Raw genomic sequence first — 19334 nt, 5'->3', positions numbered from 1 at the left:
GTAATTTGCTTTCCAATTACAATTTTGCATATATACATTTATTCGATTAATTTTTCTTAAACTGCGCTTTTATCTCATTTCATTTGGATCTAGTTAAAATTTAGCTTATTTACATAACACATGCATTAAGATATTTTTCGAGAAAGCAGTTCACGCAACAAGTGGACAGGTGAGATTTGTAACTTGTTTAATCAATTATTTATTTCGTATTAAATTGTTTAGCTGTTTCCATAATTAACAACCGTTTGCTTTCATTAAAAATTGAAAATTCCTCTTCCATTTGTATTTTCTCTACGTGTAACGCATGGTACTAATATGCCGGTGTCTAAATGTGCCGGTGTATAATAATTAATAAAATATTTTTTAATGAACCGTACTGTCGTTTTATATTAAAAAATCATTGTGAAAACTTTGAAATTTAGTAATAATCGTTTTAAAATCCAGACAAAAATAAGTATAATTTCGAATTAGATTTTTTCCAGTAATTTCCTGTTTAAAAAACATACATTAATTTATGTTTTGTACGTACAGTTTAAATAACATTCATATAGAACAACTTTAATGGCTTTGCCCTAATTTAAAACTGCCTAACCCTCTTTAGAATTGTAAAAATTGGTTACATTCTATTTCCTGAACCTTTGTAAGGCCCCAAGCAAATGTAATAAATATAAAGTCATGGTTTCTGTTTGTTATTTTTTGAGTGAGATATGGCTGAAATAGTTTATTCTTGAACTTTGAATGTTTGTTTTCTAACCACATCTAAAATACTACAGTAGGATGGATTAGTATTAAGAATTTGTAAAAATTAACTTTTTCCAAAAATCAAAATTATTTTCATCCAAAACTTGGAGTAATAATTGAAAAATATTATATTGCTTACAGCAAAATGTGTAATTTCAATGTTGTATATAATTCCACTACAACTTTGGCCTCTGACTTGGTCAAGGTGTGATAAATGACAAACTAATAGGTCTCATCATTTTTACATTATATGTAAATCATATAATTGTTTTTTGTAATATTTGCAATGATCAAATATTTTTGTTATTCTACATACAACCTTATAATTTTATGTAACATGACCTTGAATTATACAAGAAATTGTTGTATTTCTTTTTTTAAAAATCATCTGAATTGTAATACTTTGTACTATAATTTAAAAGAAAGATATTGAATTGTTTATTCTAGTAGAAGTAAAAAAATATTTTGGCATAAAGAAATTTAAAAACATTTTCATTGGTAGTAATTTCTTTTACCAGTCTATTTTAAAAGATATATATATATATATATATATATTTTTATTTATTTAACTACCCCGGTAAAGTTAAGGCAGTTTGCTGGGCATTATAATGTAGTTTTATGTATACAGCTGGTAATTTATCTCCAGTGTTGCAGGGACAAATTTAATATTTAAAAGCTAAAGAATTACGAATGGCAAAAGAACAGACTATAAATATGAAAATTAAAAATAAGTACATAAATAATTTCATTTCAAAATTTATGATATTTTCAAAAGATTCAATGTTACGGACAACCGTTACGAGAAAATGTTAATTTTCTAATCTTTGCCAATTTACATAAATAAAGGTTATTCAAAACATAAGTCATATTTTAATTTCAATGACGACAGTTTTTTGTTATATAAAATTTGAATAACAGATGAGGTGCGGATCGCAATGTATATTTGAATGGTGTTTATTAATTATATTTAGTATATTATGTTCCTTTGGTGATATCTCTGTATGATTGCAACGACCTATGCCCCTTGCTACTTATATTATCAACGAGGTATAAAGAAGTCAAAACGACATATTTATGTCTCCTGCACTCATTAGTGCTTTGACTAGGGTTGTTTGAATAATCAACAATGTAAGGTTCCGATTTTTTTCCCCCTAATTCACAGTACCACAAATGTCGTAGTACCTCATGGGATTGATTGTTGTAAACGAAAAACGACGTATAGACGGCAAATAATTATTTTTGTAGTACTCGAAACAAACGAAAAAGACGTATTTTATTAACATGTTGAATGCTACAGATCGAGTTAACAGTGGCATTTAATGTGTTAACTATTGTTTTAACCAGTTTAATATTTTGACAGTAAAATCGAGTATTAAAATTTCAAAAATCGAATTTAATACTTGTATGACAGTTAAGTAAACTAAAGTTCAACCTTTGCTCCTCAAATAAGTAAATCGCACGACAATGTGTACAAAAGATAGGTAAACGATAAACTTGTTATTATCAAATAGAGTCATTCATTCGGTAAGTGGCTGCGAGTACTTTGTGCCCTTTGCCGCGTCAATTGTGCCGTTTGCTCGCATTAAAAGCACACTACCAAGTCGATATACGAGTTTTTACGTATTATATTACTGTATCTTGTAGTATCTTATTTATCAAAGATATTGAATCATAGTGAGTATTTCAGATCTTATAATGAAGCAATAACCAAACTATTTTTTAATTTTCTTATGATATTAGTGCATGTATGTGGCTTATTTATAGCAATAGTAAAGACGCACTATTTATTGTGAAGTCATTCTGCCTTATTACGTTTTTTTTTGTTTGCTTTTAGTTTTTTTTATTACTCTAAAGTGGTAACCCTGATGAATTATTGGAATAAAAATAAATGATAACGATGCACTCTCTGTTTTTTTCTTCGTCGGACACGCACTTGAATTGTGAGTAACATTCAATTTTGCACAATTACTATTTAATTTAAGTGGTCAGTCAATATCTGAAGGTTCATAATTGACTTTTTGTACTTTGGTATGTTATCGTATTTGTTTGTTAAGTTATAGTAAGTACTAACTCCGTAATATTAAATTTATTCAAAATAATTTATGAACAGTAATTTTATTATCTTACTTCTTACTAACATTATAAATGCGAATGTTTAAGTGGATGGATAGATGGGTGTTCGTTTGTTAGAAGGTATCTCCAGAATTGCTAAATAGATCTCGCTGAAATTTGGCTTAGATGTAAAATATAGTCTGGAAGAATGTTACTAATCATTTTTTTTATTTAACGCGAACGGAGTCGCGGGCAAAAGCTAGTTTAATAATTTTTAAATATAAAACGGGTTTTACAACCTATATACTAGCTTAATTTTTTTTTTAGTTTTCGTAGTTACTCGTTATCTATACATAAAATGGAATCTCTATGTAATGTCGAAAAAAAAACAATTTTTAAAATGTTTATCTTTCCAAATTATTTTTTTGTTAAGGGGTGGGAAATAGTGATTGGTAGCAGCAACAATTTTACGAGTTGTATACACGCTCGCAATAATTTGCCGCAAAGTGCTTTAAAAATCATTACACTAACAAATTTGTTGTAGTTTTTTCTTACACGCCAGTAATATTAGATTACCTTATTCAGCTACTTTTTTTACAGGATTTCATTTCGAATATAAACCATTTTCATTAAAAAAATTAATATTAAAATGATATTCTTTTTTTCCAGCTGTAAGATATTGATTGCTGTGATGGTCAACATTCGAAATACTTAGGATCGCGTTTCTCAGCTTTCACGCTTTACCACAACTGAATAGAAACTATGGAGGTGTTAGGATTTATACAGGAAATGCTACACAATGTAGCTGAATACGCAGCCAGCTACCGTCTCGGACAAAGCCTGCTCCGTCAGGCCGACAGACTGCTGTGGACTATAGAGAAGACCGCGCGATGGGCAGTACCGCCACCCTGTAAGTATTTTTTCCTTTTTTTCTTTAATACCTTTAGAGCCAATCGTTTGGCGGTCTCACTTTCATACGAAAAAATCATACGAGAATGTGTTGAATACAGACAAGCCGAAGAATAGAGCAGATTTTAATTACAAATAAAATTGAGATTTATGTGATTGAAACATAGTTTAATTTTACTTTTCACGTCTTTTTTATAAAGGTAATTTTTAAGTGACTTTTCTGTTTTTTGCAATTTATTTCATTCTACTGATTAGGTAAGGTAATCTATGTGGCGCTTCAAGACAACGAAAATATTTTAGGATCCGTGAAACCAAATTATAAACGACTGAAGCTTGTTATTACGTTTAATTTCAGTGGATCAAGATGAAGGTCCACAGCCAGAATTGATTCGTCCCCTACCCTGGGTGTTCTTCCTGTTGCTGCTTGTTGCACTCCGAGTCACTAGGGAGTCAATCTCTCTCATCAATTTGGTGTTGGGCAAACCGCCTTTGAGATCAGCCGATGTGGTAAGATATGTTCGGATATCAACATATTTAGTTTTGAATTAATAATATCTTAGACCTTTGTTTTTTAAGATAATGGATAGATTTAACATAATTTGTGGTTATTACAAATTTTATTTCATATGGTGTCAAACAAGCAAGCAAGACAACGAGTCTACCTTTAATCGATGGAGGAGACGCGCAGAAAGATGATATTTCCTATTACGTCTCCCTTCCGTCAAATCCAATTCCCTTCCCATCGTTTTCTTATAAGAAAAAGGTGGAAAGAGAACTAAAGCTAGGCTGACACACACATTCATTGGACGAAACGTGTAATTGTTTCCACTTCACGCCTATTTTCTGTGTGGTTGTGGTATTTCACCGGGTTAGGCGGCCGATTCGTGCAACATCTGTTATTGCTACTGGCGTCTACCACTGTTGAACGTCTTACCAGGTGACATATATCCAAGGCAAGCGTCGCTACCTGCGGACCCTGAAGTACCAGGGCAGCAGAGCGATACGCTCGCGCAGCGCCGCCCAGCCCACCTCCTGGTACAGCAGCGTGCAGTCGCTCTTTGAGTTCACCATGTGCTTCCGACGGCGTCACAACTACGATAATAATAATACAGCGCGAGTCAGCAACAATGATGAAGTCCTGGTAAAACCATTTTAAGAACTAGGTTTTTTTTTTGCTTAATTTTAAGTGTAAATAAGATGAAGGTGTATAGCTAAATATGTATTCTTCGAGGTTGTGAAACGCAACAAGGATGGTGGACAGGAAGCGAGCCTGGTGACCACCACCAGCGAGACGACTATGGAGAGGCTCATTGAGAAGATGATGGTCGACCTGCAGGCTGACTCCGATGATGACTCCAGCTACTACACGGTGAATTTATTAATTAATAAACGAAACAAAAAAAAAAACAATTTTGTCCACTTTCTACTGAAAACATTTTTGACACACATACACTATGTTGGGAAAGTGTCTTCATTTATATGTCTACGTATTCATTTTTATGGTCTGTGCCTTGAATTTTCCTGCTAGCTAGAAAATAGACTTTTGTTTAACGACCCTATAAAATACTAAGGATCGCCCGCGACTCCGTCCGCGCGGGATTAAAAAAAACTTTATTAGTGTGTTCTTGTTGTGTGTTATGTGTTCTTCCAGACTATGTTCTACATCTGTGCCAAATTTCATCAAGATCCGTTGAGCCGTTCCGGAGATACTTTCAAACAAACATCCATCCATCCATCCATGTAAACTTTCGCATTTATACTATTAGTAAGATTTTATTTAGTAGTAAGTTTTATTTCCGACCTTTAATCCCACTAAAATGTATATATGTCTCATGAAACAGTAACTAAACCTTTTTTTTGTGTAAGAAAGTATGTCAGTGAGTGTTTTAATACGTAAATATGTTTATATATTACAGTTGACAAATCCAAAAAGCGACCAGTCCACAGACGATGCGGATTTCGAGCAAGAAGTAGTGCAAAATGACATTACCAATAATAGCAAACATCAAAATGACAGCTGTCAAAGTAATACGTCAAACAATGATAATAACATAGACAAGTTGAACCATAGAGATACTGCGACAAATGAGGAGGGCAAATGTGAAGAAGATAATTTGGTACCATCGGAAATGTCGGTAAAGGATGAAAGTTTTCGATTACTTCAAAGTGAAAGAAGCTTGGAGCACAATAATAAAGAAGGGCTTACGACACTTAAGTCTGGTATGGGTAAGTGCTTATTTTTTACAAACTTTTAAATTGCAATAGAAATGTAAATTAAGACAAAGTCAAACTAATTCTTATGTATTCCTAAATATATTTTGAAAAAATAAATATTTGTAAACAAAATTACATATATCAGTACTTCTTAACCACAAATATAAAATGTCAAAATGGTGATGCAATCAGAAGGAAAGTTATTAACTGTCTAATGTTTTGTTCCAGCCAACGGTAAGAAATTGTACACCACACCGAGCTCAGATAAAGGTATTTTATTTTATGGTATTTTTTTATAAAATGTCATTAAAATCATTATTTAAAATAGGCAACACTTTTTGTGTAAAAAACTTTTTAATTAACAAAAGATTTAATTGACAAAATAAATGTAAAATTTTTTAATATCGTAGTAACACCAAAATCGCATAAATGTTGCTACATCAATTATTAATTTTATTTCTAATTAACGTTTAGACTATAGTATAGAGTATAAATGTAGTGTTTCATACAAGTTTGATGTTTGAGAATCGATTTTCGAAATTCATCCCAATAAAGATATTTTTTTTGGCTTTTTTTTATGCTCCGGATTAGGTATCTGTGAGTTATATATCTATGATTTAATATTATTTTATTTTTATTTACAGAAAACGAAAGCCCTTGAAATCCTTGAAGCACAACACATTTTACATTTTAATAAGTAAGAGTTTTTTTACTAAACATTATTGGGATTTGGCAGCAATTGATATAATATTTTTTAGTAACTTAAGAAATTGACCACATGAATGAACAAGAAACAGATAATTTAAAAGACTGCAATTCGAATTATTTATTCTTAAAAAAATGCTAAATTTTTTCAGATTAAAGCTTACAAATGAAATGGACATTATTTATTTTATTTGGCTTGACATTATATATCAAATTGTCCACTATGTTCACGAATAGTTTTTAAAATGATCAGTGGGATTATAAACTGACGTAGTTTAAAATATTATATTTAAGAATTTTAATTGTGACTATTAAGCATCGTTTATTACAAAATTCGATGTTATGTTTGTTCTCTTGTACATCCTAAACATCTGTACAAATAATGTGCTTTTGTATTTTTACGGTGCGTTTCCACTGCACAAACATTTTTATATGTAAAAATATTGTTTTCTCCCTCATTCTTATTGCAACAGTGAGATTTCACCGTCGCATTGAACTGTTTTTATATAGTTATAAGGATCATTGTTTTTTAAGATTTTTAAGTATCGGCTCATATCTCATATTCATTATTAGTTAAGTAGATTGGTTATTTTTAAAGGCTATATCAATGTAAATCTATCTTAGACATATAAATTTATATTAAAGTTTGGTGTTCCTATTTTTAAGCTTAAGTTTAATTTTTAAGTTTTTTATAAAACATTTAAAGCACTGAACTTTTTTGTTCCTAAAATCAATTCAATGCATTATAAAAATATTTTAATAGCCATATGATTATATAGTTATACATTTTCTTGAATAAATAGCCAAGTCAAGTGTAGAGCGTTTCAATATTTTTGTTGGCTGACCTTGAGGTGCAGTCCCACACCTTACATTTTTATCTGAGAAGTTCCGAGTCGACAAAATGTTTTAAAATACAATATTTAAAGGAATCTCTTATATTTTTATTTTATTTAGTGGCATTAGAGTTATTAATCTAACGAGAGTTATTTTTTTTATGTTCATACAGCATCCAAGGTCTGAATCCAATGTGCCTTATATATAATGTGATTTTTTTGTATGTTTGCGTATAATTTTTTTAATGCTAAGACATTTAAAATTTATACATTTCGCATCTTTTCCCAAAGTTATTTGGCTGTGTTTCGAATAAACGAAGACTGAAGAGAAATTATGTGCAAGTCGTCCTTATTTATGTATGCTTAAATATGTCCACATTATATGTTTCATTTAGATATAAATATTGTTTAATAAATTTGTTTTACGAAGCATGTTGTGTATTCAAAATACAAAATATATTATATACATATCAACGGCTTTTATTTTAGTTATATATAACCAGTACGATTTAAGGACTAGGGAAGTAAAAAGTTTGCCAGATAATGGAAATATATCGATAGGAAATATACCAAAAATTCCTTTTTGATAAATTACACCACTATTACAATGAGGTAAATTAAAAGTGAACAAATTGAAAACGTAACGTTTATTAATTTATTTTTTATTTGATGTGTTGTTTATTGTTTTCATTTATTACAAGAAACAAATTGTTATAAATTTTGATTGGTTTAAAAGTAACAATTTATAACAAAGCTCCATTATATATTAAAAATAAAAATCATTAAGCTTTTGAGGTAAGAAATGTCATATAATAACGTTTTTAGTTTTGCTAACAGTTAAAATAATGCAAAATTAAAAATAAACGCTGTTTCCGCCCGGGATCGAACCGGGGACCTTGTGCGTGTGAAGCACACGTGATAACCGCTACACTACGGAAACTTACTGCCAGGGTCGCAAATGTAAAATTTATTACAGAAGGACCTAAACATTAAAAAAATAATTGACAGATTTTATAAATGAAGATATTATGTCAAATTAATACATAACCTAAAATAAAAATAAGTGCTGCTTGCTCCAGCAATTAAAACAATACCAGAAAACAGGCAAAGCAGGCATTAAATTAATATTTCGTTCGCTATCTTCGTCCCCCGCCAACTCACCTCGCCAGTCTCGCGGCTACAACGCCCGCGAAGTGTCGCGGACACGGTTGTTTCGTGTCGCTTTATTGTCGGTGTTAAATTGTACCAAAATTAATTAGAAATAGTGTGATTGCGAAAAATCAAGCACCATGGATCCCGAAGCCTTCTTAGATTTGGCCAACCAGGTCATAAAGTTGAAAATGTATCCTTATTTTGATGTTGCACATTCATTACTGTGCGCCTTAGCAGTCAGAGAAGATTTAGGGTCTGGTAAGTGTACATTTATTTATTTTAAACTATCCCGCCGATACAATTAACTTCCGCATCCTGGTATAATAAATAGCTACTATGTGAAAGTAAATTTGTACTGTGGCAGCGCTATACAAAAATAAAAGCACCGATTCAGTTTAAAAATAGATTTGTTCCCCGCGTCTTAAATACTGTAATAGTTTAGGATCTCGGTGGTCAATAGCATTACTTATAATATCATAAAATCCATTATTTGAATTTTTGTTACAATTTAATAAACAGATGACTTAAATAAGAAGTAGTAATATATAATTTACCATTTAAATTGTTTTACCGCTTACTGTATCGAAATAAAGAAATAATCGGTTTAAATTTATCTGATAATTTAGGTATACCTAGATTGTATTTATAAATTTGATAAAATTTTTAATCATGAGAGGTTAGGTTTAAGATAAGAACCTTTCTCGAAATATAACTGTATGAAAATTATCTCTGTGCAAATTTTCCTTATGGGGGATAGATGGCGCATAACTAAAATAGTTGTTTAAAACACTAAACGATGAAAAAAAATTCTCGTGCGAGTGTCTCGATCCACAGATTGTAGAGGCACAAAAATAACCCGTTAATTAGTAATTTTTAATTGGTGGAATAAAAATAATCTTATCTTGGGCTCGTCCGGGATTTGAACCCGGGACCTCTCGCACCCGAAGCGAGAATCATACCCCTAGACCAACGAGCCGGTTGTCGTATAGTACGAATTTACCAATTATTTATTTAAAAGATTTATGAAATCATCCAAATTGTATCTTTTAGGTAGCTGACATTTTCCACTAAAATTAGTAACTTTTCCCACATTAAATAATACTAGCGATCCGGCTTTGGCCGGGTGGCAAAGAATATACGTCTAATCTCTTTTCTGTCTTATCAATACCCTTCCCGTTGATGTCCCGTTTTTTTTTTATCTTGTAAAAACAGAAGCGCCCTTCCTGCGAGCTGATGATTTATGTTGTTTGAGAAAGTGATATCTTCTAAACTATTTGTCAGATTTATATATTGTAGAAGGCAATTTAAATCAACATGAAACTCTCCCGATAACGAAGCCTATTTATTTAATTAACTTATAATATTAAAACCAAAAAATAACGTCGCAAATAACGTGCGATTTTTAATTGTATTTCTTAAAGTCAATAACTATTGAGTTATTCTGAGAAACCCGTTAAAGATTGAGAAATGTTATAGATGGTTTTTAGTAGCACTCAAGTTATCAATCTTTACTCTTTATAATATTAGTTTAGATAGAAGTAGATAAATTAAATAAGACGATGAGTTTCAAGATAATATGTGTATGTGTTTTGGGGAAAAACAGATACCTGATAATTAAATCGTAAGTAATATGTAGGCCTGGCCTAGCGCTACCACGCAATGTCAAAGTTGAATAGCACGTAGCCACTGGGCGCGAAATGAAGGATGCGTGGCGCGAATAATGCATATGTTTTAATACTAAAATGATTTCTGTTTCAAGAAAGACTATCTTTTTTATTTCGCTGCCCAAAAAACATCAATCATTTCAACACTTGACTGATCGCAAGATTCATTCGAACAACCTTGCCGGTTCTGTCTCAAGTCATATTCTGTAACAAAATCGACAAGATTTGTTGATTTATTACGCCAACAAGTGAAATCGGTTTTATGCAATATGAAGAAATTTTAAAGACTGTAGCTTTCTTTGTTAGAAAAAAAATAGTACTATAACTTTCTTTTCTTTAGTGTCGACATAAAATAACATTGTTGCAGGGGCTCAAGCGTTTTCCCGTAAGCATCCTTTGGCCTGCTGGCTATCGACGATGCTGGTGATTTTCGCGGGTGGGATGGTGGCCAATGGCCTGCTCGGTGAGCCTATCCTTGCCCCACTTAAGAACACTCCACAACTTCTCATTGGAACAGTCACATGGTAAACTTTCGTGCACTAAATATAACATTTAAAAATATAAATTTTACATTTCTTACTTATCTACTACTTTACTTAAACTAAAATTTGCTATGGTAGTAGGCAAATAGCGGAGACAAACCTATCTTATTTATGGTACATAATATGTGGAAGATCTTGAAAAAAAAAATATAGTATGTTTTTTTATTATTTAAAGGTATTTTGTATTCTACACGCCGTTCGACGTGGGCTATAAAGTGGCGAAGTTCTTGCCAGTGAAGATAACAGCGTCCGCCATGAAGGAGATCTACCGCGCGAAGAAAGTTTACGACGGTGTCAGCCACGCCGCCAAACTTTACCCCAACGCGTACATCATTATGGTTATTGTCGGTATGTTACAAATTTAATATTAAAAAATACTGTATTTGGTAAACATTTACTGACCCGAAAATTAATTACCAATAAATTATAGTGGCATTTATATTAAACAAAACATAATTTACGATTTTGTCATCAATTGCAGGAACATTGAAGGGCAATGGAGCTGGCTTTACCAAGCTGTTCGAGCGCTTGGTGCGCGGGGCGTGGACCCCCACCGCTATGGAAACTATGCAGCCTAGCTTGTAAGTGATATATTAATAATGTTTAATTTAATACTATTTCTCCCAATCCGGTAATAACAATAAAGTAACAGCCCGAGCCGAGGCACCTGAGGGAGCCCTCGAGTCTAGTTACTCTTAAACGAGGTTTAGGCTAAGCGCCATCTGCGCCCGGCCACCTCAAGCCCGATGAAACTGTAAATGCCTTTTCAAGGCAAACAGTGACTCGTCCGTCACAAAAAAAAAGTATTTCTTGATGCATTAAATATTTTTGTTAATTTGTTTAACTTTAGCTACACGAAGGCGTCTTTGGTGGCTTCAGTGATCTTCGTCCTGGACAAAAAGACGGATCTGATCTCAGCGCCTCACGCCCTCGTCTACTTTGGCATTGTTATATTCTTCGTCTACTTTAAGGTATAGATATTTCTTTTGAATATACATAAAGAATTACATTTGATAAAGAGCATAGGTTAAACTGAATTTTTTGTCCTCCGCTTAAACGATTGAAACAATTTTGACGAGAGAGTTGTTATTCGACTCCTATTTTTACCCTGGGTGTAAAAGGTGTACAATCAGTCGGGTCTATGGTTTTTTAATTCTTCATCTTCTTGTAGTTGTCATCAATTCTGCTTGGCATACACGATCCGTTCGTGCCGTTCGAGAATCTGTTCTGCGCACTGTTTATGGGCGGTATCTGGGACTCGCTGGCCAAGCTGCTCGGCAAGGGACAGCCCAAGGAGGAAACAAAGGATACTAAGAAAACTAATTAGTGGTTATCAGTAAGTTGCTTCAATAATTTATGATCTTATGTCTATAAGACCTTGATAACAATTAACGGTTATATATAACACTAGCTGTCGCCCGCAACTCCGTCCGCGCGCAGTTAAAAAAAAATGAAAAATAGATGTTGGCCGATTCTCAGACCTACTGAATATGCTCACAAAATTTCATAAGAATCGGTCAAGCCGTTTCGGAGGAGTTCAAGTTCGAACCCCGTGACACGAGAACTTTATATATTAGATAAACGAATGTAAGAAGGGGGTAAATTCAGATATGACGGCTGATGGAGATGTATGGAGGAGTAGTACATACTGTGTCGACCCTCCATAGGGATAAGGGCAGGTTGATGATGGTTATATATAACATAAAATAGCTATGTAAGCTGAATAAAACAAATTATCCTTACAGCTTGACAAAGAATATAAAAAACTCAGCTTAGACACGCTTCAAGCGTTTCCTTTGAGGATATATACTTTCCATATGTGCGCAATGCAATTAGTTACATGTTTCTGTGCAATACGGCGAGGGTTTTTTATATTCCAGGACAGGCTATACTTATTGTTTTCTTTTTGTTCGCAGATCGATGAAAATACGCCTTCAATTGACACCGACAATACAGATCGCGACTATTTTTCTGCACGATCAAATACAATTGCGTTGGTTATACCACGTTATTGTATTGGATCGGCACCAGAACAAGAAAATATAAAAGTGTTAAAAAAATTGAAAAAATATTTAAAACATTTAAAAAAATGGCACAACGACCAATGTTAAATTTTATTAATTTTAAGTTTGACTAGTCATATGATTGTTACTTAAGTTATACGAGGGATATCGTACGATTTTAACTTTGTGTGTGTTTTTTAGTTCCTGATTGTCCAAAGGTTTATTTTTTAAAGCCAAAAGCACAGCTTGCCAGTGTTAAAAAAACGCCAAATTAGTATTAAATAATAAAATGCAATATCTTATAATGACGTAAATGATTTGAAATTGCTTACAATTTTCTGATATGGTAAAATAGATTTATTTATTGTATATTTAAATATTGTGTTTATAATTTCGAGCATTGAATTTATAATTTTAAGTTAAGTTTTAATATTCGACCGAATTACGATATTTTCGACTTCCTTTTCAATATCTTAGGATTATTAAAGTCTGTTATAAATTTATACCAACATTAATAATCCTAGTACCGTAAACATGATTTTTTATTTATTATCTGTAATAATGAAACTCCTGATCAATCTGCATGGGTGCAAGCAGTGAGAGACATGAGTTTCGTTAAATAATGTAAAATTTAAATGTGACTAATACCTAAATAATTTACGAGAATGTATAAATTTTTAAATGACAGTATTGATTTAAATAATTACAAAGGAAGTATTAAACTGTTTTTATTAAAGAATAAGTTTTATTTCAGCTATAAAAATAATATCCGAACACATTGATACCATTAAACGGTTTAACTTTCGTGAGACGTTATTATAACTAAATAAAAACGGCTTCACTCAAGTACACTTCATCGGGTGTCGACACAAATTTTGAACCCATCGGGGGCTATTCTTGACTTTTGAGACTCTCAGTGATAGATGGGCCACGACTGCCGCGAAGTAATACCAGACTCATCCTAAAGAACCACCGATGGGCTCGAAATCAGTCGATGCTGACACCGGATAAGGTGTAATTGAGTGTAGCCCTTTTTATTTAGTTACAAGGATACCCAATTTTACTCGAATAACAAACACAATTATATTATCGTGAAGTTATTCACGGTAACCTTGGATGAGGTTGACGTCATATATCACATTGATCACGTTTTGCTGGATAATAATTCTCTTATATCATTTTTACTGAATTACTCGCTCGCTTATTACCGCATAGCCCTTTTAGGACTACAATAACGAAGTATAAACGTAGGTTTAAATTTTTGGAGGCTTTCGAGGGATGGAATCTGGACGAATATTCGATGTGTAAAATTCCGGAGCTCAAATTGTGTCGTACTCGTATGAAGTGATTAATAAAACACTTTTGTCAAAAAGTTCGACATGCAATTTGCCTAGGCGAATCACAAAACCGGCTTCATTCATGATCCATCGGTTATTAACTCTTTGACGCACATCCCTAAATTAACAAATGGCAACATTGCATTGTGTCATTCATAGATTATACCTTATATTTGAAACAAGGTGTCACTTGTGTCACAATGTGTTTTTGTTTTTTGGTCGCGGTTCGCAGTGTTTGATCAATTCAAAGTTGAAATAAAGTTTTAATAAAATTAAAAATAAGTAACTGTGTAGTTGTTTTGGAGATATCATTTACTGGTTACAAAAATAAAAGTCAACATGGCGGTAAGTTTAAATGATGATCAGCAATCAGGCTTTTAAATATTATCCTAACCCCTTATTTTTAAAATCATGTAAAGATTTTAAATTAAAAGCCCCATTTGTATGGATTAAGCCAAATTATGAATTATTGTTACAGTCGATTGCAGCAGCCCAAGTACAAGAAGTGCGTTCCATAACTCGCATTGAAAGAATTGGCGCCCATTCTCACATAAGAGGACTCGGTTTAGATGATTCCTTGGAACCAAGAGCAGTGTCTCAAGGAATGGTGGGCCAGAAGATGGCGAGGAAAGCCGCCGGTGTTATTTTGCAGATGATTCGAGAAGGTATTTATTGAATAAACAAAAAAGGTTACTATAGAAACCAGTAATTTATAGGTTATGTTTTAGACACTTATTATAAAAGTGAGACAATATGTGTAATTTACATTTGTTTCACTTGTTTTTGAGTAAGAATAATTAAAATTCAATTGTTAAGCTACATAAAAAAGGCTTAAGTTATGAAATTACTTTCGTTTGTAGGCAAAATAGCAGGGCGAGCTGTTCTCTTAGCCGGTCAACCTGGAACTGGTAAGACAGCTATTGCAATGGGCCTTGCGCAGGCCTTAGGTCCTGACACACCATTTACTAGTATGGCTGGTAAGTTTTCTGCATCTAATTTAATAATAAACATGCCAACAGGCAATTAAGTTGTGATAAATAGCAGTTTTGGCTTTATATTTATTTTTAAAAACTAAAAATTTTTTTTACAGGTTCAGAAATTTATTCTCTAGAAATGAGTAAAACAGAGGCATTGACACAGGCTATTAGAAAATCAATTGGCATAAGAATCAAGTATGACTTCCCTCATTACAACTACTTTTCCTAATAAAAAATACTATTTTTATTTCTTACAAAAAATTAAACTCACAATATAAAATCAATAACTCTATTTCCAGAGAAGAATCAGAGATTATAGAGGGGGAAGTGGTGGAAGTAGTGATCGAAAGAGCTGTGGGCACAGGAGGCGCTCGTGTTGGTCGGCTCACCCTCAAGACAACTGACATGGAGACTAACTATGACATGGGCACCAAAATGATTGACTCACTGCTTAAAGAAAAGGTAACAATATGTACTTACATGAAGAAATTATGTAGGGGCCATTTAAATCTATTTGTGCTCAAGGTCATCTGTGCTTACATTGTGTTCTGTGCAAGTACTCTAAGCTGCCAATATATATGAAAACCTCAATATCACAAATTATAAAAACCACACACACTTGGCAAACACTTAGGGGCTCGGAGCTTACCCCAAGTTAGGAGTGACTAGGCCATAGTCAACTATGCTGGCCAAGTGCGGGTTGGTTTACTTCACACATATCATTGAATTTCTTCTCAGATATGTGCAGGTTGCTAAACGATGTTTTCCTTCACCGTAAGAACTTCGGATAAATGGACATATGTAAATCGAAAATCGAAAAACACATTGGTACATGGCGGGATTCGAACCCAGGACCTGCAGATTGCAAGTCAAGTGCTTAACCCCAGAGCCGCCAACGCTCTTATTATCTCTTTTTATTTCTTTTATCATCATTGTAGGTACAAGCAGGTGATGTCATTACCATAGACAAAGCAACCGGCAAGATAAACAAGCTCGGCAGAAGCTTTGCTCGTGCCAGAGATTATGATGCTACAGGTATATATGTCTCATATCTATGTTAAATGCTAGTGTCATTATGTTTTATTTAAAAAAGCTAAAGCTAACATCTGGGAAAACTTTAATTGCCATTTGTCTTCAATATCTGTGACTACTTACCAATGTCAGGGTGTGTCACTAATATCTTGTCGCAAAACACCTGCTTTTAGTTTATTTGTATTTTTTTGTCTCCAGGTCACCAAGCTCGCTTTGTTCAATGCCCAGAAGGAGAGTTGCAGAAGCGTAAAGAAGTTGTTCACACAGTGACCTTGCATGAGGTTGATGTCATTAATTCAAGAACACATGGATTCCTGGCTTTATTCTCTGGTATGTTAATAATGCACAACATATAAATAATATAATAAATATTACATGCAATAGACTATTTATATAAGTCAACTCTCAAGTTATATAATCTGACGGAATATTGTGAGCAGCCCTAACCATTTTATGTCAGATCTTGCGCGGTACATGATCTTAATTTTGATCGGTTACTAAGAATCGTAATGTCGTAAGGTGAAATTTGACGGTGTTATTTCAAAAGTTGGAAAATGACTAGGCCAACTTTTCTCAGGTGATACGGGCGAGATCAAGTCTGAGATCCGCGAGCAGATCAACAGCAAGGTGGCGGAGTGGAGAGAAGAGGGCAAGGCGGAGATGATACCTGGAGTACTATTTATTGACGAAGTAAGTTCCTAAAATTAGTATCAGATTGACTAGCCATTTTTCCACTATCAAATCAAGTTACATATAGCAACAGAGATAAATATAACCATCCTTTTCAGGCACACATGCTGGATATAGAGTGCTTCTCTTTCCTGAACCGTGCATTAGAGCAGGAGACTGCACCTATTGTGATGATGGCGACTAACCGCGGCATCACCAGGATCAGAGGCACAAACTACAAGAGCCCACACGGCATACCACTTGATCTGTTGGACAGGATGATCATAGTGCCGACCACGCCGTACTCACAACAGGAACTTAAGGAGATACTTAATATCAGGTTATTTTCTAACACCAAAAAAAATCTACAAAACTTTCTAACTAAACACAAACAACTTTTGCAATATCAAATAATTTTTTTATTTATTTATTTCTAGCCGTCGCCCGCGACTCTATCGGCGCTACATTAAAAATAAACTTTATAAGTATCCTATGTGTTCTAGACTACAACTATACAAATTTCATTAAGATACATTGAGCTGTTCTGGAGATACCTTTGAACAAACATCCATCCATACATTCAACCATTAGCATCTATCTCTTATATATATATAAAAGAAAGTCGTGTTAGTTATACTATGTATAACTCAAGATCGGTCGAACTGATTAAGCTGAAAATTGATGGGGAGGTAGCTTAGAACTAGGAGACGGACATAGGAACTTTTTTATCTTGTGGGCATTTTTTTTATTCCGCGCGGACGGAGTCGCGGGTAAAAGCTAGTTTATAATATTAGTAACATAGTGTCAATTGTCTATCAAAGTATTCAAGAATAGTTGCATATAGTATTTTTGTCTCCCTCTCTATCTTTCTTTCTTTCTTGGAAATAGTATTTGATATAAGCAATAAGCTCATTTAGAAATACAATTTTTGTCATGAGTACTGTATGCCGTAACACTGACTTAAATGACACGTTATGGCCTCTGTATCTACCTTGAGAGATTAACTCATCTTTAATTGTATATGTCAGATGTGAGGAAGAGGACTGTCAGATGTCCGGGGACGCGCTGACAGTGCTAACGCGAGTAGCCACAGAGACCTCGCTGCGATACGCCATACAGCTCATCACCACCGCTTCTCTCGTTGCCAAGCGCAGGAAGGCCACTGAGGTATAGCTTCTTCCAACAGAAATTCTTAACCGTAAACAAACTTCACATTATGCTAAAAAAAATTGGTTGAAATACTTTTTTTACATCATTTTATTTTACAACATCTAGCTACCCTCATTTTACAAAATATTTTTTATATATATTACAAGGTGGCAAACTAGCAAACGGCCACACGAATTTGCCGAAATGGCGAAACGACCGCTGCCCATAAACATTCGCAATTTCAGATGCATTGCCTACCCTCAATCGACGAAGGAGGAGACGCACAAAAAGAGAACATTTAACCTTCCTATGCATCTCCTCCATCAAATTCATCTCCCCGTCCCATCCTTTCCTTATAAGAAAACGGGTGGGAAGGGAGAGAGGACTAAAATTAGGCCTCTGGCACCACAGACATCAGACTGTACGCGGAATTATTTCCACTTCTCTCCTGTCTACTGTGTGGTTGTGGTATTTCACCGGGCAAGTCGACCAATTCGTACAACTGATGTAGTTTCTGGCGTCTGTTGAACTCTATCTCAAAATTTTTACACAAACTGAAAACATGATATATCATAACGGTCGTGTATGGAATTTGATGTTCCTCTTATATGGTAATTGGAAAAAAATATGTACTATTGTAAAATTATATGTCCAGGTAAGCATGGAGGATGTGAAGAAGGTGTACTCGTTGTTCCTGGATGAGCACAGATCGGAGCAGTTCTTGAAGGAATACCAGGATGAGTTCATGTTTGATGATGGAGCAGGTGGTGCGTATATTTTTTTATAAAATAATAATTAATTTTAATCCCCTGCTAGATCAAATAACGTACTATAGTTAACTTAATTTTTTTTTATCAATTCGTATTTCGATTTATTTTGTATCTGTTTCAGACGCGCCGCAGCAAATGGAAGTGTCACAATAAAATGTTGCCATATGAAAAAGTCTGTCAAGTGTGAAGTACGACGGAGAATATTTTAATTTTCCAGGAAGGATGATTTTGTTTTAAATTTAAGTTCTTCGGTTAAGATTTACATGTAATAAAAACTCATTATAACAAAATTGTTTCATTGATTTATTATATTTACTCGCACGTTTCTCCCGCAGGCAAACAGTAATAGAACTCATTTAGTACAAGAACGTCTTTCGATCTATATAACTACATACATGATTCTTAGCAAAAATTAAAAAAAGAGTTAACATCGTTAACAGAAACTTCACCCACTAACATATTAAACGACTAACGGAACGAACATTTTTTACTCAATTACTGTTCGTAGCTAAGTTTTCTTAAGTTCATTGAATAAAACTTTTACCTCTATTATTTTTTTCATATGACAACAAATAAAAAAAGAAT

At 33.5% G+C, this 19334-nt stretch overlaps 3 protein-coding genes and 2 non-coding genes across 7 annotated transcripts; 3 read left to right on the top strand and 2 right to left on the bottom strand.

Annotated features, from left to right (window-relative positions):
* Window positions 1-29: 29 nt before the first annotated feature.
* Window positions 30-6645, top strand: LOC106713576. Of its 3 annotated transcripts, none has more exons than XM_045681543.1 (9): window positions 30-169; window positions 2576-2681; window positions 3463-3703; window positions 4058-4209; window positions 4640-4843; window positions 4934-5071; window positions 5619-5922; window positions 6145-6186; window positions 6561-6645. In XM_045681543.1, the coding sequence occupies exons 3-9, from the start codon at window positions 3556-3558 to the stop codon at window positions 6575-6577; spliced, it is 1005 nt and encodes a 334-aa protein (XP_045537499.1). In that variant the 5' UTR covers window positions 30-169; window positions 2576-2681; window positions 3463-3555; the 3' UTR covers window positions 6578-6645. The 3 variants fall into 3 exon arrangements, with proteins under 3 accessions (XP_045537499.1, XP_045537496.1, XP_045537498.1); XM_045681540.1 differs by having other exon boundaries at window positions 5619-5928; XM_045681542.1 differs by lacking the exon at window positions 2576-2681 and having other exon boundaries at window positions 5619-5928.
* A 1676-nt stretch (window positions 6646-8321) lies between these two features.
* Trnav-cac lies at window positions 8322-8394 on the bottom strand. Its single transcript has one exon. It is a non-coding gene; the product is annotated as a tRNA-Val (tRNA).
* Window positions 8395-8610: 216 nt separating this feature from the next.
* Window positions 8611-13132, top strand: LOC106713599 (trimeric intracellular cation channel type 1B.1). Its single transcript, XM_014506430.2, has 7 exons — window positions 8611-8864; window positions 10638-10794; window positions 10988-11160; window positions 11294-11393; window positions 11663-11783; window positions 11984-12148; window positions 12729-13132. The coding sequence occupies exons 1-6, from the start codon at window positions 8744-8746 to the stop codon at window positions 12137-12139; spliced, it is 828 nt and encodes a 275-aa protein (XP_014361916.2). The 5' UTR covers window positions 8611-8743; the 3' UTR covers window positions 12140-12148; window positions 12729-13132.
* Trnap-cgg lies at window positions 9511-9582 on the bottom strand. The gene has a single exon. It is a non-coding gene; the product is annotated as a tRNA-Pro (tRNA).
* Window positions 13133-14338: 1206 nt separating the features above from the next.
* On the top strand, window positions 14339-18983 carry LOC106713602 (ruvB-like 2). Its single transcript, XM_045681536.1, has 12 exons — window positions 14339-14497; window positions 14631-14817; window positions 15013-15129; window positions 15243-15324; window positions 15429-15591; window positions 16068-16164; window positions 16360-16491; window positions 16739-16851; window positions 16950-17170; window positions 17859-17997; window positions 18635-18746; window positions 18871-18983. The coding sequence occupies exons 1-12, from the start codon at window positions 14492-14494 to the stop codon at window positions 18900-18902; spliced, it is 1401 nt and encodes a 466-aa protein (XP_045537492.1). The 5' UTR covers window positions 14339-14491; the 3' UTR covers window positions 18903-18983.
* The last annotated feature ends 351 nt before the right edge of the window (window positions 18984-19334 follow it).

This window comes from Papilio machaon, chromosome 16 (assembly GCF_912999745.1).
Source record: "Papilio machaon chromosome 16, ilPapMach1.1, whole genome shotgun sequence".
Lineage (NCBI taxonomy): Eukaryota > Metazoa > Arthropoda > Insecta > Lepidoptera > Papilionidae > Papilio > Papilio machaon.
Note: the sequence above shows the minus strand (reverse complement) of the source record. Positions and strands in the feature narration are given on the sequence as shown.

Excerpts from the sequence above, each read along its gene's own strand:
- LOC106713576 (XM_045681542.1), top strand. The coding sequence starts at position 3,556 with ATGGAGGTGTTAGGATTTATACAGGAAATGCTACACAATGTAGCTGAA. Across the intron at positions 3,704-4,057 it reads ATGGGCAGTACCGCCACCCT|TGGATCAAGATGAAGGTCCA; the intron begins GTAAGTATTTTT and ends GTTTAATTTCAG. Across the intron at positions 5,072-5,618 it reads ATGACTCCAGCTACTACACG|TTGACAAATCCAAAAAGCGA; the intron begins GTGAATTTATTA and ends TATATATTACAG.
- LOC106713599 (XM_014506430.2), top strand. The coding sequence starts at position 8,744 with ATGGATCCCGAAGCCTTCTTAGATTTGGCCAACCAGGTCATAAAGTTG. Across the intron at positions 11,394-11,662 it reads GAAACTATGCAGCCTAGCTT|CTACACGAAGGCGTCTTTGG; the intron begins GTAAGTGATATA and ends GTTTAACTTTAG. Across the intron at positions 11,784-11,983 it reads TATTCTTCGTCTACTTTAAG|TTGTCATCAATTCTGCTTGG; the intron begins GTATAGATATTT and ends ATCTTCTTGTAG.
- LOC106713602 (XM_045681536.1), top strand. Across the intron at positions 16,492-16,738 it reads ATTCCTGGCTTTATTCTCTG|GTGATACGGGCGAGATCAAG; the intron begins GTATGTTAATAA and ends AACTTTTCTCAG. Across the intron at positions 17,171-17,858 it reads AAGGAGATACTTAATATCAG|ATGTGAGGAAGAGGACTGTC; the intron begins GTTATTTTCTAA and ends TGTATATGTCAG.